General features: G+C 36.0%; 1 protein-coding gene across 1 annotated transcript in view; it reads left to right on the top strand.

The window, feature by feature from the left end:
• The window catches only part of VPS13B (vacuolar protein sorting 13 homolog B), a 484,683-nt gene that overhangs the window by 36,794 nt on the left and 425,106 nt on the right, over positions 1-22,783 (top strand). Inside the window, exons 4-7 of the mRNA XM_050892705.1 lie at positions 10,104-10,224; positions 15,604-15,771; positions 16,929-17,110; positions 21,702-21,876. Coding sequence (XP_050748662.1) covers positions 10,104-10,224; positions 15,604-15,771; positions 16,929-17,110; positions 21,702-21,876 — 646 coding nt within the window. The remainder of the gene's footprint in view (positions 1-10,103; positions 10,225-15,603; positions 15,772-16,928; positions 17,111-21,701; positions 21,877-22,783) is intronic.

Below are 22,783 nucleotides of genomic sequence, written 5' to 3'. Positions count from 1 at the left end.
AGCTAGGTATATGGAAGTCTCTGAAATTTGACATACAATTATACTCACCCAATAGATTAATTTGTTAAAGCTATTTGAATGTCATTCATACATAGCATTAATAATACAATTACATAGTATTACATGTATGTGCATAGAATGCACAAAAAGTATACTGCATGAGAATAACTATTGGAAATAAGATAGGAAATGAAGCTTTGTCTTAACATAGCACTAAAAAGCCATTAGTATTCTTCTTGTGAAGATTGTGCTTAGTTCTTAAAAAGGGGAAGTATTTTTTACTAGTGTCATGTCAATGTTCCAGTCTCCCGCTATAGATTGTATTGTATGCTGAGATCTTACTTTTTCTTTAATGAAATTCCCTATGCTCTTGAATTTGCAGAATGCAGTGAGAACTGTAGAGGGCTTCAGTATTGCTGTGCTGTGGCTGAGAAATCCCTTTCCTACTTGAACCTCCCTGTACTGGCAAAAATATCCTGAAAAGTACCATTCCCAGCTCGGGAAGAATTCCCTGGTGCGTGTTCTGTGGAGAATGGCCACAAGCTCAGATTTGGCTTGGACCCATCTCAAACAGTAACTGAAGAAGAAAGGACGGCTAGGCTAAAATCTATGACCCCAGTGCTGTTCAGTTCTGTTGGGTTTTAAGCTTGGTATCTTAAGGAAACCAGACGTGTGCTATTTTGTCTGTCATTCAGTCTTCTCTTCCTCTTCTTCTGCACTCCTCCATTAAATTTTGAACCTACTGGCTGGTTTCAAACAATTTTGATGGAGTGTTAGTCACTTAAAGGATAATAACCTATACATTTGTGAAAATCAGTGGCAGCTGGGGAGACCCTAGTGGGTATACTCCTCCTTCTGATGTTGGCATATATAATCCATTGCTATTTCATTACCTCCTTTCCTCTCTTTCCACCCCCAGCAGCTGCCAAAAGCCAAACACTGCCCAAATGATTCTCAGCAATGAAAAGAGCTCGCTTGGATAGCAAGTTCTCCAGGCAAAGCTTTGTGCCTCAGGCCTTTTTCTCTGTCATGTATCAGAGGTTTGTTGTGATGTTAGAAATTTCAGAGCTGGGGATTACTCAATTTGCTGGGACCCTGCTGTAGGTATGCTGCTCAATAGTGTTTGGGATTAGGAGACAATTTGGTCTGGACAGTATTCTACCTTCCTCTGAAGGAAGTGGGTGGCAAAGTTATGTTGTAATAAAAATTATTACTACATCCTTGGCAGGTGCTTGGTGGAGGGAATTCTTGCACATGGGGTCTGGCTTTCTAATAAACTGCAGTAGGAAAGGTGTTAGGGGAAAGTACTCCCTAAAGAAAGTGTGAAATGGAGCTGCAACTACAACCCACTAGGACAGTGGGGGGAAACAAGTACCCTTAATAATCTGCCACCACAAAGGAAAGTGATGTCTTGGTGAAGAGTCTGGTGCCAGTTGAAATAGAGTTGAGGACTAATGCTTGTCCTCTAGCAGGTGGAACAGATTACAATAGGAAGAGTGACCTGAATGGGGCCAAGTTTTTGCTAATGGTTCCCAGATGTTGTTTAATGAATCAGTGATGTGATCGAGCCATGCTCACAATGGTGTTTCCATCTTCGTGCAGTGTTCAGGACAACATACTTGATAAATGCTAGAGAAATAGTGCTCAGCTATTCTTAATTAATATTTCAAGGGACCTGCAACAAGGATGAGAGTATGTCCAGTCTTTGGTACAGTGTCTTCCAAAATAGCACACAAAAAAGTAAACTGGCTTACTGTAAACTGTTACTGTACACAGAAGAAATGCGGTGGTGTGAGAAAAAAAATGTTTGTTGTGGTGCTGACCATTTCAGTGGCTGGATGTGTCTGTGGGTGAGGTGGTCTTGTAGCAGCCCCTGAATTGTGTGTTAGGCTGGGTGACAGCAGAACAGTCAAACTGTTCTGGAGTTTCCATATATGGAGATAAACTGTTTCAACTTGAAATATATATTCTGTTTTGTTCAGACTTCATTTTCAAGAGAAATTTTTTTAATAGATATCAGTTCTTTTAATGCTCTTAATCTTATTAGAATTGACTGTTTCTGAACACAAGTTGGAAAAGAGAATAAAAATGTTGTAGGTCACTTCTCGTCTCTTCTTATGTTTGCAGTCTGTTCTCCTGAGTGTGTTTCCTGTCACTGTTTCCTCCCAGTCCTTCAGGGTAAACTGTTTCAGCCACTGTTCCTTCTCGTTTCCAGGCACAGAGAATATGTGGGACAGAAGGACCCTTTTTAGCCCACATCCATCCTATATCAAGGATGCCCCACATCATTAGTTCTCCTGAAGGAGCTCACCTAGCCCTAGTCTTTCTGCTATGTCTCTCCTCCCAACTCTTTTCCTTTCAGGCCACCCTGGTGTGAGAATTACTGAGTTAGAACTCTGTGCACTGCGAGTTTTGTGGAACAAACATTTAGGAATTGCCTTTTTTCATCCCTTCCATCCTTCCTTCTATAGTAATGCCAAATCTTGAGTATAGCTGCCAGTTGCTACTGTAGTATTTCTTACTGTTTGTTGATTTCTTCTTTGTAGCTTTGAGAGCTCTAGTCATTGATTAGGACTCCACTGTGCTAGGTATTAAACAAACACAGAATAATGTTACAGAATTAAGATGCTCCCACCCATATCCTCCCAAATCAAAGCACTGGGCAAACTTCCTGTAACATGAGGAAGAGTGAAATCTTTAAAAAGCTTATCCTAGGAGAAATTGCAGAAAAGCCATTCTGAAATGTTTATTTCTATTAAAAAGCACTTACATCATGGTAGGTGGCCTCATAATTTTTAAAAAATACAGTAAATGTATCAGGAACTTTACTAGATGATCAGTTAACAGTTTATAATATAACCTTCTTTCCAAAATAGAAAGAAGATACTTGTACAACTCACTTCCCCCCCAAAAGACTTGCGAAGTCATTTTATTTGTTGCTCTGTCTTGGGTGTTGAGAAATTGGGGTGTATTTCTGAGGAGCACTTAGTGAGAATAGCCTGTTTTATCTTTGGCTCTATGGCCTTATCACCGTAGGCTTTCAGACTTTGACAGCTCCGTTGCTTGTAAACAAAGGAATGTTCCTCTCAAATACCTTGGATAATCAGCTAATCAAAACAGTAGCAACATCACAGGGAGATGCTATTGCCCAGAAATCAATAGGCAGACAGCACACATTCTGCAGTATCAGTGCAACAGACTTCCTGCAAGCTTCTTGGCTTTCCTTTGGGGCTGCTGTGGCAGCATTTTAGCCTGTCCATAGCTTTCACATGGATTTTTAACTCATACCTCTATTTCAGAGCACATTGTGCTATGCTAATATAGAATTTACAAAACATGGCTTAGGATAACAAACTGAGAGATGGATGTAACCTCCTGATCTAGTACAGGTATCTTAGTGTGCCTTGCTGTTCACTGCTACTACTGGTTTCTCTGAATCTAACATCAGCTGAGATCAGATGCAACAAGATGCAAATGCAGGCTAACACCTTGCTAAATTATTTCTTGTTTGCTCCAGTTTGTCTGTTATTCTTAACCAGGCTACCCTTGTTTATTCCCCGCACTCATCAAGGTGCTTTGCCACTGCACCTCTGCCCCAAATTTGTTGATATTTCTCCTTCGTAGTCTGGTACATAATTTGAAGAGTTGATTTTTGATGTGTTTCTACACGAAATAGTACTGGAAAAAAAAATTTAAGTAGAAAAATAAAGACCTTCCATCATGTTCTCATCTGCCTTAGAGAAAGACAGAGCTTAATCTGAGTCCTCACTCTGAGGTATGTGATTTGCCAGTCTGAAAAGATGTAAAATCAGGTTTTGTAACAGTGAAAGACAATGGACTGTCTTGAATAGACTTCTAAAGGTACAACAAGCGTATATGTAGAAGCTATATATAATTTCCGTATATAATACAGAACTCCTTAATTATTCTACAGAATAGTAACCCAGTCTGATTTGGCTAAATCTTCTTTTCAGTATTTTATACTGTCATAATTTTTAAATATACATATATGTATATAATTTTAAAGTTAGTGTGCATTAGACTATTAACTCACACCTTCCAAAAGATGTACAGATGTCATGTTTACACATCACTGATTTTTCTCTGTTTAAGTGTTGTTATGCTTCTAGTTTGCTGTTCATTAGAAAAATAATAACATTAATTTTCTGTTTCTGTATTTCAGTTTGTTGTTAACTCTTAGTAAAATTTTCTTTGCAGGATAATTGTGCAATGAAATTATTGAGGCTGTATTAAAATTGATGACTCGTTTGTAAGTAATGCTTGACCTGTGCTAGCCAGCAGAAGTGTTGTTGCAAGGTTAGAAGTGTAGTATGAATGAATTTGTCTATTTGTGTATGTATATAATGCATATTGACAATTGTATAGCAGTGGAACATAATCAGATATCTTTTTGAAAGCAAAATCTTGATAGTGATTACCATTTTAGTGAAACTTGTAGTGTATTTTTAAGATAGTATTTTTAAAAACTTGTATTACTTTTTGTTTCATTTTTGCATGGAGAGGAATCACAGAGCAATTTGGGATGATCTCTGGAGATGATCTAGTCCAACCTCCTGCCCTAAGCAAGTCCAATTAGAGCAGGTTGCTCCAGGGCTTGGCCAGCCAAGTGCTGAATAGCTCCAAGGATTGAGACTCCACCACCTCTCTGGGCAGCCTGTTCCAATACTTGATCACCCTCCTGGTTGAAAAAGCTTTTGCCCTGCTTGGAATTGCCTGTGTTTCAGATTTGTCAAAGGTGTACTGTGAGAGGATGAGTGGCAACGGACACAGTCTGGCTCCTCTTCTCTGTACCCTCCCAGTAGGTAGCTGTAGACAGCAGTAGGATCTCCCTTCTCCAGGCTGAACAACCCTAGTTGTATCAATCTCCTCTGAGGGAGAGCTTATGTGCTCCTGCCTCCTAACCACCATGGTGACCCTCCATTGGACGTGGTTCTGGTATGTCCATGTCCTTGTATTGGAGAGCCCTAGACTGCGTGCAGTATTCTACATGATGTCTCACAAGGGCCAAAGAGAGGGGAAGAATCATGCCCCTGGCTTTGCCCTTGCTAATACAGCTCAGCACGCAGTTGGCCTTCTTTTCAGCAAGGGCACACTGCTGACTCACGTTCAGCTTGCCGCCCCCTGGGACCCTTGGATTCTCTTCTGCAAAGCTGCTTTCTAGCACTTCGGCTCTTAGTCTCTACAGTTACACAGAGTACCTCCATCCCAGGTGCAGGACTTAGTGTTTGAGTCTGGACTTCATGGATTTCCTGACAGCCCATTTCTTCAGCCTCTCAAGGACCCTATCAATAGCAGCCCTGCCCACCAGCGCATTGGCTCCTCCCCCTAGGTTGGTACCATCCACAGCCTTGCTGAGGGCGCAGTCTGTCCCATCTTCCAGGTCTTTAATAAGGATGTTGAACACCGTGGGCTTGGTACTGATCCCTGAAGGATGCCACAACTAACCAGCCACCAGCTGGACTTTGTACCCCTGATCACAACCCTTTGAGCCCAGTGGTCCAGCCACTTTTTCACTCAACTTATCTCCCACTATGCAGTTGATATCTCACCAGTTTGGGAATAAGGTCTGTGCAGGAGACTGTGTCAAAGGCCTTGCTAAAATGAACATATTCAGAATATTACTTTTAGTCTTGCCACAGGCAGCTAACTACTCAGCCATATAAATACAGTCCACTAGTGCGGAATGAGTTCCTCTCTTGCAGTTTTTGCATCCTGCAATTTAAGATATGCTTTACCGAAATAAAAATCGGTATCTGTTGTGGTTTAACTCTCTTACTGACTTGTAAAGGATATTAAGTTCCTTGTTTCAGAAATGACAAAGGATCAGAAAAAGCAAAATTTTGTAGAGGAAGAGAGAAAATGGCAATAGAGAACTCTGCAAGTTTGTGCAGTAGGTACTTAAGATTGATATGGGTTTTAAAGTTTTAATTCATAATGGTCATTGTTCTTACGCATTTTCCTGTGTGGTTTTTTTTTAAAGAACTCAGTTTTCTTTAACTTGATTTGATGAAAGTGGAGGGACAATATTTGCATAAATAGCTAAGTGATCCCCAAGCGAAAACATTATTTTCCCATAAAGCATGCTTATGAGGCATTTTGGAGGTCTTGCACATTCAATAGGATTTATGTATTTTAAAATGAGAAAGTGTCTTTTTAAAGAGAAAAAAACACCTATGTATTTTAAATTTGGAAAACAGAATAATGAACGAAGATAATAAACTACTTATTAGGAAAGATCATAATAAACCTCATCTACTATGTGTTCAAGTGTTGTGAATTGTAATTTGCTTTAAACGTTGCAATAACTGTTTTACATTGCAGTAGAAAATTGACTGAGGAATTCGCATGTAAATTTACTAGCCTAGGTGTCTTTTGGCGTGTTACTTATGACTTGCATAGTTTTAGAAGTAACCATAGTGCTCTATAAAAACATTTCAGCCAAGTACCTGCTCTGACACATTTGCCAAAAGGGAAAAAGGAGCCTGGTTGTGCAAACTTCTATTTGTCCTGATCCAAGGTATATTTGTATAACAACACTCAGAAGCAGGACCTCATGTTAAAATTTTTTAAGTTTTCTAGGCTTTACTTATACAAGCTAGTGGGAAAAGATATTTTTGTAAATGAGTGTTATTTTCTTTAAAAATCATCTCTCTAGATAAATCACGAGTATTTTTAGTTTTCTGCTGTTGTGACTGTTGTTTGGAATCACTCTTGTTTAATACTAAAATGAACGGGCATTTATCAAATCTCATACTATAACTATAGTTATTAGCACTTTGAGAACGTAACTCCCTTCCCACCCCCAGTATAATTTTGACTTTAACTTTAAAATGTTTGTCATCTGGTGTGAGGTGGATTTATGGGAGCGCGGTAGTTTTAGTGCCTTTTAGCCGGGTGTTTCTGATGACATCACTGTGATCTAGACACAGTGTGTGACTCTAGTTGGTTCCAGCGTTAAATAGTTTCATAATTATGCTAGTTTTGGCAGTTCACTTGGAAATTTTTCCCATCTCTTTAATGAACATGTTTTACTTCTGGGCTTATGAGACAGCCACATGTTTGAGAAATTAATAGTGTGCTCTTAAAGTTAACATTGAGCAGAAGCGTGCAGATACAGAAAGCTTTTGGATATACATCTACATAGGAATGTAGTTCCTATAAGGTCATGGCCATACCATTATCATCCAGTAATTAAAGAATACAGCACTTGCTTTATAAAATATCAATAGCTGTTGTGAAAAATGTTGTGTATTCATGCTCAAAAAAACCCCGTGCAGCTCTCAAACCTTTTTGATAGTTGTGTAATGTAAGGAAATGAATGGATGTTATCCCAGATTAAAAAAAATTTTTTCAAATGTTTGGTCAGGTTGAATTCTTCTTAAACATAGGTATACTCTGTTACTTCATGTAGATTAAGTCAAATAGGTATATTTCTGAGATAAATTTTTGTGTTGCATTTTGGCACCATCTTGGAACATTTACATTTTTGTTTTGATTACTTTTAGGTCCAACTTGCTCTAAATGGTTGCAGCCATTTTCCATCACAACAGACTCATAGCTCAGGGAAATATAAAAAGCTTATTGTATTGCATTTATTTATAGGTTAAGATTTGAGACTTTCTTTCAAAATTAACAGTCTAAGGGTTCTCTGCCCCTTTCCTTTAAAACAAATAAAACCCCCCAAACCCCAGTGTGCTAGTGTGTATTCCTAACTCTCTGAAAGTGGTAAAAGCTTAAACCACTCTTATTTCATCTTTAAGTGTTAGTAATACTCTATATGATTAAAACATCACCTAGATTTTTCATGAAGTTGAGAAATTCATCGAACATGGTCATGTCAGTATGGAGATAGAAAAGTTAGACTTGAATGTAGTCAGGCTTGATACAGTTGACACTTCAAAAATAGAATGCCTTCCCCATTCCCCTGGCCCTCCTTTCTTTTTCTCATAGCCAACATAAATATTAAAAGGCAAGCTTAATGTGATCCTATCAGATCAAATAATTAGTTGCACAACAGCATTCTGTACAATCCGTAAGTGAGCTCAGGAAAGAAGGAAATATGCTAATTGAGCTGTTCTGTCACTCTGACATCTCAGATTTTTTTGCAAGTTCAAAACATAAATAGCAGTATGGTGGCTTATCTGAAAAAATATTTTCATGCTACATATGAACTAGTTTCCAAGAAAGAGGGTATGGTTAAAAGCCATCTCAAAAAATTTAGCTTAAAAGTCTATGATCTCATTTTTCTCGGTAACCTGGAGATGTCAAGGAGAGGTGAGCTTTTCTGATTAAAAAATATATATTTTGATGAAGAGGCTTCTGTCACCCCAGGTTTAAAGATAAAGCAAGAGCTTCAAGCTGTCATTATTGCTCAGGTATGCCCTGAAGAGAGTGGTGGCTTTCTAATGAAATTGCACCGTAGTTAGAAGTTCTGAGAGTGTCTTCAGGAGACTCACATTCCTTGATGAAAGGCATCAGAAGGTTGTCAGAGATAAGAAAGCAAACAAATGCCCTCCAAACAGAGTTGATGCTAAACACCCATTTCACTTTTTCATGCATTGGAATGGGAAAGTCCTGTATGACTGAAATGGCCAAATAAACATAAATTAAAAAACAACAAACAGCTTGTTTCAATACTGTATTAATGACTGGAAAATCTCAAATCCTTTATGGTAACTCATCCTTCTTTTAGAAGCTATCTTCTACACTTCTAATGTATGAATAGGTCTGTCTTCTGCAATTTCTCCAAATAAGTTCAGCTGCCTTTTTTTATTTTCTTCTTCCAGGCTAAGATTATATTGCTCATCTTTTTTTTTTTTTTTAAATGGTATTTCCACTTTATCAGAGAATTTCCCTCTGTGTTCTGTTTTTCTAAAGATGGAGTGGAAGGAAAGAAACTATCTCTTCAATTGTTTTTGAAGTTGTAGACTTCTATTTAAAGTGTATCATTACATGTAACTTAATGTTTTTTATTTTTCATGCAAAAAATGTGAAGATTCCATTTCATAATTTCTCTGAGACTATTAAAAATGCCAGGCAGCATGCAGGGAAACACATGCTCTATCCTGTACAAAAACACAGCACAGTTTAAGCTGTTTGCTTTTTGGTAGTTAGAGGACTTAAGAATATTATAGCTTCATAGTGCAGTACTTGACACTTGTTCCCCAAGCCCTTCTTTTTGTGAACATGTTGTGTGACCCTAGTAGTGCCATGACCCAGAGACCATTTTGCTCTTCCTCTGCAAGAGACTACATATATTGAAGAGATAATTTGGCTTGGGTCAAAAGCTGTAAGAACTTGCTTCTTGTCTAACCTGCTCTTCTAATACACTTACAAGAATATTTGCATTACTTTTCTTGGCTTTCTTGCACTTGAGTCTTGTAGTTAAACTGTCATTCTGGAATGTAATGGGAATACTAGTAGGGTATTTAAAATCCTAAATTCAGCTCATTAAGATTTTCTTGTGTCTGTGAATTTCATCTTGTAAGGCTTATATCATATTCTCTAATTATGAGCCATGTTTCCTGCTTCTGAGTTCCTTAAAGTGAATAAGCTATATAGAAGCTCATAAATGAACTGAGAGCACCTGCTCATCTTTTCTGGGGCCATGTTTTATTATTTTAGAAGTCTGCAAAAATACTTTGCTTTGTGAATGATCTTCAGTTAGCTGTATTAGGAAGGACATGACTCTGACATCTTGGAACCGTCTGAGGTGGTTTCATGAGTAGGCATGTAAGCTCACAAAATTCAGTAGTTTCTCATATTTGTTTTGGTAGTCTGCAGGGCTCTGTCTCTGTTTGAATGAATGTTTCAGCAGAAATGCAGCTAGAGGAAAAGTGTTCAATTGAAATTAATAATTAAATGACTGAGATTTTTTTAAAATAAAAGTTAGTGAAAGTATTAATTACAAATGATTTTTTTATGTTGTCCAGCTAGTTTTGTAATAATTTCTGTAGTTAGATGCATGTACAGGATTGAATTGATGGAAAAACAGTAACAGAAGTTGAATTTACCAAGTTGTTCTCCCCACATTTATCTTCGTTTTGTTTGGTTGACTCAGTTGCTTTCTTTCTGTCTAGCAGGAAGACCACGAAAGTTGTGGTTCCAGTTCAACAAACCGCAGTACCACAGAAAGCATGAAATCAGCAGTAAAACCACGACGAGTTCAGCAATCTGCTTCTCCTGACCCTGATTTACCTCCAGGTAATCCATCATTTCAGAAGTTGGATTGTATTTGAGTGATAGAGAATAGCTAAATTTCATACAGGTGTCCACAGTGTCTATATTAGACTATTGTATCTCTGTCCACCTACAAATCACATAAAGGTGAGTGAAATACTTTAGTATTATGAAATAGAACCAAATTGCAATAAAATGTAGTTAATCCTTATATCTTTTCCTTCCATTTTGTTGAATCCTTACATTTACAGAACTCATTTATAGTGCGAGACAGATGAGCATGAGAAACATACTGTAGGGGTAGTGTGTTAGATTTTATCCTCTGCTGCTCTCGTTCTTCTGTTTCAGATCACTCTGTTTTCTATTGCTCATTAACTGCTCAGTGGTTCACATTACATTTTCTTGTACATTTTCAGATTCTTATAATAGTTTTGAAGGTAAGGTTTTTTCTTTGAGAGTAATAATTCTGAGAGATGTTTCTTATTGAGTCCTGAATCTACTGGTAGAGATCTTCATCACTTTTTTCTTTTTTTTCCTCTGACGTGGAATTCGGCTTAGTTGAACTTGGAGATATATGATATAAAAATGCCTAAGGAACTATATATCTGATTACTATTGCCTCTGAGTTTGCACAGAAATTTGGAGTATGAGGTGTTGTTTTGTGCAGAAAAATGAAATTGGAGAGTACTGGAATGAATTGCAATTTGCCTTCTTGGCGCATGTAATTTTAGATAGGTTAAAGACATGACAGTTTTGTGTTAGGCTTTTTTTCTGTCTTTTGTTAACAGAAAGTTTATACTTGCCTCAAATCAAAAGAGTACATTGAAACTTAGTGTGTGGAATATTATGTACTACAGAGTATCATCTTGCTTTGGAATGGGTACGTGAGGAGCCAGATCTGGAGGCTCTCTTAAAGCTCTGAGATCCAATAAACTCCGGTGGCTTGGAATTGCAGGACTCTTGGCATCCACTGTTTCCTACCATGGACAGCGCTTCAGCTCTGGCAGTTCCTTGGCGTTTCGTTCTTTGGGTCTCACCTGTGAACAACAGGAGTCCAAAGGCTTGCCAAAGAATTGGATGATTATATTGCCTTCAGTGACAGTTTTAGGATTTTGGTTCCTCAAGTTTGTTTCTGTCAGTGTTATCTGTGGACCTCCCGGAAAGGTGTAGTCTTAGTGAAAGGCTGGAGGTCTGCTTATTGTAATGTTGACATCTGATGAAGTTAAAACATTCCAAAAGAAGTGTTTCCACAGATCCAGATGCAACATGCGCATTGAAAATTGGTTTGTGTGTCGTCTTCTATGAATATATTGTGGTTCTTAATGATTAGTGTGCTCATATGAATTGCAGATATTGTATTTGCAGTATCATAGCAAATTAGCAGATCTGGTGCCTTCTTATGTTACTATTTGATAGATTCTGTAGATGTACTTTGTGCTTCTGTGAAACTGTAGGGCGCTATCACCTCCTTCATTGTCATCACGTTCCTTCTTCAACTGCATAGAGTATGTTGGTACTGAAGTCCAATGATTCAGAGAACAGTAGTGAAATCTTACCTTATCGAATTGACTGTAACTTACTTTCCATGTGGCAAAGTTCTCTAAATACCGTTGGTTTTGGTTTTGTTTTTTATGCATGAATAACACTGTTTAATATAGAGGTCCTATGTGGTAAACCGTCTCCATGAGGAGTAGAGGCCTCCTTATGGGAAGATTTTAATTCTCTGTGGTATAGGATTTGTCTTTGCTAAGCTTTAATTTGCACATCCTGGATTTTAGTAAGATGTTGAGTCATCTACTTAGATTTGTTTTAGTCTTTGGAGGATATAGGTATCATACTACTGTTGTAATTTGTTGTTGTGGTTTAACCTGGAAGGCAGCTAAACACCACACAGCTGCTTGCTCACTCCCTCCCACCAGTGGGATGGGGGAGAGAATTGGGGAAGAAAAAAAAAGTAAAATTCGTGGGTTGAGATAAAGACAGTTTAATAGGACAGAAAAGGAAGGGAAAATAATAATAATAACGATAAAAGAATTAGAACATACAAAACAAATGATGCACAATGCAATTGCTCACTACCTGCCGACTGATGCTCAGACAGTTCCTGAGCAGTGGCCCCTGGCCAGCTTTCCCCCTAGTTTATATACTGAGCATGACATCATATGGTATGGAATATCCCTTTGGCCAGTCTGGGTCAGCTGTCCTGGCTGTTTCTCCTCCCAACTTCTTGTGCCCCCAAGCCTCCTTGCTGGTGGTGTGGTGTGAGAAGCTGAAAAGTCCTTGACTTAGTGTAAACACTGCTTAGCAACAACTGAAACATCAGTGTATCATCAACATTATTCTCATCCTAAATCCAAAACACAGTACTATACCAGCTACTGGGAAAGAAATTAAGTCTACCCCAGCGGAAACCAGGACATTTGTTGAAAGATTTATTTGTCCTTTAGCTCTGCTGTGTTCTCAGAGATGGAGCTAGGCAGAGCTTAGCTAAAAATGTAGCTGTGGTAACAACAGAGCACTGCTAAACTTAAGATGTTTAGATGTGACCAGTCTGATGATATCAATTCTGTTGAAGTAATAGACCACTCTGTGGACTATAGCGCTACAATATTTTGGAGGGTTGGATCCGAAACTGTATTCGTAGCTCTTACTGCACAGTGCAGCCTGCCGGGTTCTGGAGAATTTGGAAAAAGCATACATGTAGATTTTGTGTTGCACCTCAGGAGAGAATTTACCCCTTCAGATTTTCTAGTATTTTTAGTCACTTCGTCATAGAATACCTGAATTTTAGTGGCAAAGATGGTCGTAGTGTTGTATTTAAAAATTACAGGAATAAGAAGCAACCTCCACCTGTTTTCTCCCACTTGTATTTAAAACAAACCCTTTTTTTAAACTGTATTATACATGAACTTGCTGATGTTTTTATTACTTTGTTTTGAACAGTAAGAATTACAATTTAAATTCATTTTCTTAAAAGACTGATCCTCACTCATGAGAATCTGATTCTAGTATACTTGAAGCTAAACTTAATTAGAAAGCTGATACCTGCATGGTACTTTTAACAATATACTGCACCACTAGTTTGGAAATGTCTTCGCAGAAGTGTGAAACAAAGTTTTTATCAAATCTGTTACCCTTGTTTCATTTGGAAGATATAATTCTGCTGCCTCTTTTTATGCATTCAGGCAAAGAGACACACAGATCAAAGTGTTATTGCTCTTTTCCTGAATACTGCTGGAAACTATCAGTAGAACTCGCGTTCCCCGCCCCCCCCCCCCCCCCCCCCCCAGCTCTGATGCTGGATTTGTAATGTTTTTTTTGTTGTTCACAGCAGGAAAATGTAAATTAGATTGACTTTGAAACCCTTGAAAGCAAAATATTGAAAAAACTTTGGACCTGTGGAGGGACAGCTTCACTTTCTTCAATGAAATTAGTAGCTTGCTTTAAAATCATAATTAAATTACTGGTTATGATTTTATAGTTGCTAGTTATATAGTCTGCAAAATATTTCTATGCTGAACTTAAAAGTAGTTAAATGCTTTGTGCTGCTTCTATTTATATACAGGTCAGTTTACACCACTCTAGTGATGAATATGGGTCTCTTATGCCCCTTAATTATTGAAATAATACATCTGGCTTTCTGAATTCATATAACCTAAAAATATGTTACTATTTTAAGAAGTCAGTGAGAAAAGTCTTAAAAACAAGTTATTCCACATATTTTTAGTAGTTTTTTTTAGATTGATATGCTAAAAAGCTAAAGTCAGATTATGTTAGAAATCTGACAGTACGAAGCTGTCAAAATTTTGACTTTCACTGCATTTCTGGATTACATGTTTCTGTAGACAATGGTCTAAAACATTTTCCAGATTTTGTTTTAATACAATTACAGTCCTATTAAGACGGCAGGAGATGTTAAAATGCTATTTCTGTCCTGTTGGAACTAGCTTTGCTCAAAGGGTGACGTATGCTCAAGAATAATATAAAATGAAGCAAGCTGAGGTATGATAAGAAATGTGATATGTGTTTTACAATTAAGATTTTAATAATGAAATACTTTTAAAACATGGAAGTGTACCTGATCAGAATCAAAATATTCTGCTAATGGTAGCTGAAAGCATGTTTTGCATTTAATAAAAGAGGTGGTTGGAGGCTTTGAATGCTGAGAAAGGAAAAACGTCTTATGTCAACTGTGTAAACTTGCAGTTGTGGAACTCAAGAAAATCACTTATGTAATGGTAAAATGTTTCATATACTGTAAGGTGAAAAGTAATATTTGAGTATGAAAATGATGAATAGCTAGAAAAAGCAGAGTAGAATGGAAGTAGCAACCTGAGTCTGTTCCTACTGATATCACAATGTTTTGATGTTCATTTTAAGTTTTATTTGAATTAAAATTGTTGATATAAATGAGTCTTATTTAATGCAAGTTTCAGAAAACTACTCTTGAAGCCTGTGGATTTAAACCTGTATCATTAACTGGCTTTTTTTAGCGTAGTTACCAAACTAGACTTCTATAGCATGTATTAAATGTATTTTTAGATAGAATATGAGTAATGTTATAAATTTTAAAACATAGAAATTTTAAGGCTTGGTTTTTTTCCAGCACAAATGAGTTAGCTCCATAGTTACATTCAGTATACATAAGACATGAATATGGGTAGTATTTAATTTCTTTACCATATTGGTAAAATATGAGTGTTTACCGCATACTGGGAATTCACAGACGAGATCATTTTTCCAATCACATTATGTCTGAAAAAATTTAAATGGATTTCTTCCCAATGGGCTTCAGTGCAGGTGCTTACTATTTGGGTTGTTGACAGAAATTGATTTTGTTATACCTCACAGGGGTCTTACTGAGCATGATGTGGATATATTAGCTTTTAGAATGAAAAAAAGTACTAGGCATATTAATGTTTAGTTAACTTTTAAAAAACTAGGTGAGGGGGCAAATAGGCGTAATATATGCATACTTGAAAAGTAACCTAGCAACTGGTGTTAACTTCTCCAAACCTATTTCTAAATATCTTTCAAGTAAAAAAAGTCACTGTCATTAAAATTCTTTGTCTACAATAAACCAGAGTCTTCTGTTTTCTTAATTAGTTTGAAAGTTGATTCTTGCCACCAAAAATTAATCTCTTATGCTATTTTATATTTCTAGTATTTATGATTTTTTTCCTATAGCTTATTGCATTTCCAGGATGCCGATTGACTTAACTGCACTGAATGTTAAAGAGTTTTAAGTCCTGTGATTTTTTTTGGATAAATAAAGGACAATGATACTTGGTTTGTTTTAATTTTGACTTTAAAAAGAATACAAGTTGGAAATAATGACTTTAGTAATAAATGAATTTGGCATCATGTCTTCCTTAACTCCTGAGAATTTGTTTTATTTTATAGGTTATGTTCAGAGTTTGATTAGGCGTGTTGTAAACAATGTCAACATTGTGATCAACAATCTCATATTAAAGTATGTGGAGGATGATATTGTTCTCTCAGTCAATATCACTTCTGCAGAGTGCTATACAGTGGATGAGTTTTGGGATCGAGCATTTATGGACATCTCTGGTGAGCAGATATTTTTTGGTTTTAAGTATCAGAGTGGAGACACTCTTAAATTCCCATCGAAATTTGCAAGTCTAATAAAAATGGCTCTTTATGTCAGAAGTAAGATACTTTCTGCCTGTCTTCATTTCTTACCAGTTTTTCCCTTGTCCGTCACTTTGAAGAACCAATTGTAATAATATAGATTGATTGTTAATGCATACTTGTATGATCACAGATAATTATACAACATGTTTTGTAGTCCTCTGCTCATACATGCCATCCTTCTGTGATTGCATTTCATTTTGTGCTTGCTTCTGGCAGTGAGTGCTTACGCAATCTGTTTCTGTTTTTGTGAATGAGCAGTAGCATGTTAAGGCATTCTGTTGCAATTGTTTGTGATAATCTTAAAACTCTCTAAACAGGCTGGCTAGAGAGGTAGTAAAATGTGCTGTACTGTAGTGAGCATGGCATACCAATTGCAAGACATGCTTCATTTCGCTTCACATTTTCAGGAAAAAAACCTCCAACTTTTTGATTTTTATCTTGGTCTTCAGTATCTGAATGTCTCAGTCTTTGAATTACCGATGTTCACCTGTAAGTCTAGGTGTTCTTATTGACATTTGGTAGAGGTGGAATTCGGGCATGGTAAGAGCATTTTAAGATCACACAGATCATCTCTGGTAGAATGGGGAATTTAATTAATGGTTTCCTGTCCACAGCACCCATTTCTTTGTTCTGGCTAAAATTATTACAAATTGATATGACAAAATTATGTTTCATGTTAAGACCACTATAATAGCTCTTGTTTGCTTTGGAAGATTCAAAAGAAAACTTTGGGGGAAAATATGCAAGATTCTTTCTGGGAGAATAACGAGAATAATATTTATTGGTCGTATGCTTGCACATGAAGCAGTACTCTTATAAACAGATCTAAGGTACAGTGAAGGGATGAAAATTTGAATTGGGTGTAACTAATTTGTCCTCACTTTTTAAGTATTCAGCTGAAAGTCTGTGACGTTAAATTATTCTCTTCAGTCACATAAGCAAGTATGTTGATGATGATTTAAATAATGACCACACCACTATCTTCTATTGTTTTCTTCTAGATAAGAACATGTATGCATAACTTATTTTTCTTACGCAATATTGTTTTTTAACCTATATACTTCTTTTATAAGCCACCGATCTGGTACTGAGAAAGATGATCAACTTTTCTGACTGCACAGTATGTCTTGATAAGAGAAATGCTAGTGGTAAAATTGAATTTTACCAGGAACCTCTGCTGTACAAATGTTCCTTCAGGACTCGTCTACATTTTACTTATGATAACCTCAACTCCAAAATGCCATCTATTATTAAAGTAAGTATCCAAAATAATTTTTTTGGTATTCATTTGTGAAGTTTTGAGATTTTTCAAAATATACTTTGAAATTTAAAGTAAAATGAAAAGCTAATGCTGTTGTTTTTTGCTAAAAGGATTTTTTGATTGTGTTTTGTTCATATGATGCAATTAGTCTATGTACAGCAACATCATGTAAGTAAGGAAGTAATGCTCTCTATTCTCTTCTATTTTTCCTGAAGTTTTAAAAAAAGAAAACATAATAATTGTAAGGAGAAAAAAAGTCTGCAGATAATCTGTTAAAGAAAAAAAAAACTATATGCTTTAAGGTGCCTGCAATAAGATGGAAAGGATTTTTTACTTATGTTATTGCTTCAAATGTAGCTCAAACTCTCATAAATAACAAGAAACTTCAGTGTATTAACACTATGTAGTGAACCACGTGAAATCGATTAGCAAGCCAAGCTCAGTTCCTAGTGAGCAGGGGTGCAATATTACTCGTGGACATCTGACAGTAGGTGACATGTTTACATCTTGCAGTGCAGAAGCAAAATGCTGAGTTGGTGGAGAGACTAAACTACCTTTCACTCCTACTTTTTTTTCCTTCTCTGAGTAGTCATACATGTAAGGTTCGTCTTCCCTCCCTCCCTGTCTCAAAGAATACCAGTGGTGCCCATTTAATTAGTTGAGAACTGTTTTAAATTAAGACACAGACTTTATACCAGGCTTTTCCCAAGTTTTAATAAAAAATAATCTTCAGGTGTATGCACTGCAAAATAGTCAATTTTGAGATACATTTTGATGAGCATTTCTCAAGAATATAATTTAGAAGTGTCACTCTTTCAGTTGGGATACTGCGTTTGTTTGACTCATGGTATGATTCAGGAAGTCCTAAGTTGTGAACTTAAGGTTGGGAGTTAATTAGTATTCATGTCCAATTTGTCAAATGCCCCTATTTCTTCTATGTGCCGTATAGCTGTATGCCTTTGATTACTTTGGGCAAATTCAGAGATTTGTGGATATGGTAATGGCCATATGAGTATTTATCCAGATAAGAATTGTCACAAAATGCTGGATACTTGCACACAAATGTCTGGTAGTATGTATGTTTGCAGAAATTTCATTTTTTCATGTGTGGATCTTAATTTAATGATTAAATATACAAAGATTGATTCTGCATACTGGAAAGAAAAGGGTTTTTTTCTTTTTTTGGTTCAGAGTAACTGGTAACAATTTTTGAAATTTGCTTATTTTGAGTTTTATAAACAAGGAGTTATATATTCAATGATACTAGCACTTTTAACCATGTGCCTTATCTTTGGAATCTGTATGAACTCCAGTGATAATAAGGAATCATCATGTGACTGTCTATAGTTTACAAGTTAAGGTCTTTATGTTCTGTGGTGACAGTATGGTTACTGCATATCGACAGTGAATCTTAATGTTAAAAAGCCTGATTTTTAAATTAGCCAAATAGTTCTGTAAATTTTGGAGAAGTAATCTGTACCTAGCTGAAGTGCCGTATGCCAATTTTGCAGAGCAAGTTTATGGCCAAATTACAAGTCTCTGACAGCACACTTGAATGGAAGTGCTGACACAGTCTTCCATATAATTTAAAATGATACTGTTGTTGTAAAAATGACCATTATTATTACTTACAATTTTTAGTGGATACTGGACTGAAATAAAACACATACTAGAATGCACTGAGGTGGTAGTAATTTAATTAAATTTGTATTAAACTTTTCTGGTTATCTTTGTTGGTGGTCATTTATTGCCCCTGCCCTTTTTTAAGGCACATTTTAGTTTGTTCAAAGATGTCTTTTATCTTTTTTCTATATAGTCTGATTTTTTTTTCTTATATTGCACATACTTCACTTATCATCTTCTCTTTTTCTTGTTTTTAATTTGTTTCTTTTTTCTCTTTTTTCTTCAATCTTTAAACATAAAATACTGTTTATGAAGATATTCAGAAATGTGTTCAATTATGTCAGAACATTTAGATATATGATGCTAGATTAATATTTAAGTGAATGAATAATTGTTTATTATGATCCAAAGAATAATGGTCCAAAGGTAATGATTTTAAAAATCTCAAATATTTTCTAGTATTTCACTACCATACCATGCAACGATTAGATCTATAAATCTGATGACCCTCATAAATTTTACATTTGATAACTTTCTGATTTGTTGTACGCATGGAGATTGTGTGCTGTGCATCATCAAGATGCAGCTTTTTAAAAAGACTGTCTTTAAAATATTTAACTATTGAATGGAAATAACTGTGTTTTCTTACAACTGAAGTAAAAGGAGCTGTTATCAGGAAATGTAAGTACTTTATTAATGGAATTAATTCAAGGATGCTTAAAGCTTTTTAGAAGTCTCTGCTGCAAATGAAATTACTGTAGCTTCAGTGTGTCTGAAGGGTAGATTACTGAATGCCAGCAGCTTGTGTTCTGGTGGTTTGTTTCCCAGCTAAAGACAAAAGCCAGCAGCACTCAGTCTTTCTCTCCAAATCTGTGAAGATCTGTATAATGAAAACTTTCATGCTCTGTGATGTTCGCTTGGTAAAGTACATCTGTTTTTCAGTCTTGAGTGAAAGTTTCCAAGACTTCCACGTTTGTAATAGCATATGCTCTTTTGGTTTCTTTTTAGGGACTAGAATATTTTTATAACCTGTATAATTTTGACTGCTGTGTCTATTGCAAAGTTTTGGCCAAACTAATCTTAATGAGTTTAATTTAAGTTGAGACCTCTCAAAGCAGGACATTCTTAAGTACTTGGTTATGTATTTGTATGCTTTTAAATTGGGAACACTAAGCTCCTGTTTTCAATTTTAGAATGAAAATAGTATACGTGGGGGAGGCGGCAAAACACATGTAAAATGATTAGAGTTTTAAGCTTTTTGTTGCTTTTCTTGTTGAAATCATCATGGCATGAGACAACCATGAGACAAATGAGCTGATTTGCACTGGGGATGTCAGTCCTGCCTCCCCCTATTTGTAGCAGCACTGATATTTGTCTGACTTGTCAGTCATCTAAGTCAACTCACTGTGTTGACAGAAAGCTAACTGGACAAGAAATAAATAGTTTTCCTCCAGTTTTAGTGAGATGAGTCAACTTACTGAGGGGCAGATGAGTTCCACTGGCAATGTAAGAGCAGGATCATGATGGGAGAGTTGTACCATACAAGTCCAGGAGTGTAACATTGTTTCAATTAAGCCACTATATAATTATGTTCATTGCCTACAGTGCTACCTAGTGTTCCTGTCCTCCACTATGACATTATGTCACTTGTGTGACTTTTAAAAAGGCTTCTGGCAAAATAATATTTTTTCTTCCAAATCTTAAGACAGTTATTTGCTCCTTATCCTTCCTGTTGTTCATCTGCAGAGAAAAGATTTATTATTCACAACTTTTAATCAACTGGCCCTGAAAAATTGGTATTGAAGGATTAACTTTTAATTTCCAAAATGTATCTGAGGATTTTACATGCTGTTTTCTTTCAGAGAAATTCTGATACCTAAAAATCTTTCCTCTAGTCTACGTAAATGGCTGATACTATGTGGCCACTCATTCTGTATGACTAAGGCTGTGGCTTCATTAATTCACTCATATAAATTTATTAGTGAAGTCTTATTAGTATATTAGCATATTTTTATACAAATATTTATTTTACTACTGTATTTTTACCTGCCCATGGATGTGCAGTACTGTTTACAAAGTAATTTTTCATGTTTCTTGAGTTGGATTGCATTAAGGCCAATGCTGATGTGTAGTTACTTTCCATTTCCATTATTTTCACCCACAACATTTAGAAACTGGACCTGGAGCTAGAAATGTGTCTGATGTTACTGACAGTAATTTTATTACAGTAATTTTATTTTATGCAGCTCTTATTTTAATGAAAGGTAGCTTTCTTATCAAGTCTGTTTTTGTCTTTATAGCTTGATCACATACTCATAAAAATATTCTGAAGTATTGAATAAAATAGCTAAAATATTTAAAGAAGGATACATTTTTATCCTAGTAATTACAGTCTTTGCAAAGCTTGCTTTCATTTAGAGAAAACTGCTTAATTGCATGTTTGAACTGGAATATCCAGAGAAGCTGGTTTTCTGCACTTCAGTTGGAATGAATCCTTTTTCCCCTCCTGTTACTTGTCCACTTGCAACAATGTTGGGAGTGGGAAAGAATCAAAATGAAGGGCCTTGTATATTAAAACCAGTATATCTAGATTTTCTTTAGCATGCAGAAATTTTTAGGAAACTCTATAATGAAAATAAAAGTTTAATCAGATGCGTTTGTGTGACTTATGTTTTAGAAATTTCTTCAGCAACAATTGTAAAAAAACAAATAATTTTTTATATATATATTTGCGAAATACATTACATTTGACTTCAACTGGAAGATCTCTTGTGTAGCAACCCAAAGAGTGCGTGTTTTTGACAGTCATCGTTTGCAGCCCTTTGCCTTGTGTTGTATTGCAGCTTCTGTTTTTAGAAATTAGAATGCATATACAAAATGAATATGGAGTTGTATGGTTTAAAAGTTGGCTTTAATGATGACAGAGCTTTGTTATTTGCTTTTGTTCTCTTTCATGTTATAGATTCATACATTAGTTGAAAGTTTGAAACTTTCGATCTCTGATCAGCAGCTTCCTATGTTTATACGTATAATGCAACTTGGAATTGCTCTTTATTATGGAGAAATAGGCAACTTCAAAGATGGGGAAAGTGAAGATTTGATTTGCCACGCTAAAGATACGTTGGGAAATATCACAGGTAAATACAATTTTTACTTTTTAAAAAGAAAAGTTAAAAACATTAATTTCTTTGCTTTTTGCAAATATAAATGGCCGAGGCTAGTCATTGCAAAGTATCTTGGCAGTCTGCAATTTGTTAGAGGCAGTTCATTGTGCTGGGTAAGTATGCAGTGCTCTAACATCTTTTTCATGTTATGTTCTGAAAAGTATTCTGATGGTCCTGACTAACCTGAGGTTAAACTTTACCTAAAAAGACCATTTTAGGAGTTGTGATGCCATAGGGTACTTTGGATTTATCTGTCACTATATTGTGCAACAAGACACCTGTCCTTAGGCAACTTTGACTTTTCTCTTTTTATTTAGTTCAAATGTGGCTGCTGCTAGTTTCAAAGTAATGTGTTTTTCCATCTTTCTTTGAAACTTGTTACTGAGAACAGATATCAGCATTTGTTCTAAACAGCCAAGTATTACTTTGCACTATGTTTTCAGTAGTTCTGTCCTTTTACATTGTCTAGTCTCCTCTGCTTTTTATTTTCATGTAACATGTATTCCCTCTTCTACATGCTCTTTCATGGTAACTTATGGTGACATGATCTTTTGAGGAGCATTGCACTGATGAGGGGTGAATTCTCTTTACCTTTGTGTTATGGCTTCCCGTCTGCTGCTTCCCAAATATTGCTAGGGTTGCAATAGTGATGCATTTTGAGCTGTGAACCTTTCACTCCAGCATCAATTTTATGTGGCTTTGCTAGGAGCTACCAACTTTGCTGCTGTATTTTTATTTTTTTCTAGTTGTATCGTGTCATGTGTTTGAGTCTTGAGGTTTTATGTTAGGTGATATGTTAGGAATTTGCAGCAACATAAGAAAGGCATATAGGTGCTTAGTTTATATTAAAATCTAAGGGAAATAACATTTTTATGTAGAC

Source organism: Gymnogyps californianus, chromosome 2 (genome assembly GCF_018139145.2).
Source record: "Gymnogyps californianus isolate 813 chromosome 2, ASM1813914v2, whole genome shotgun sequence".
Classification (NCBI taxonomy): Eukaryota; Metazoa; Chordata; class Aves; order Accipitriformes; family Cathartidae; genus Gymnogyps; species Gymnogyps californianus.
The sequence above is the reverse complement of the archived record's forward strand: the minus strand, read 5'-3'. Positions and strand labels throughout refer to the sequence as shown.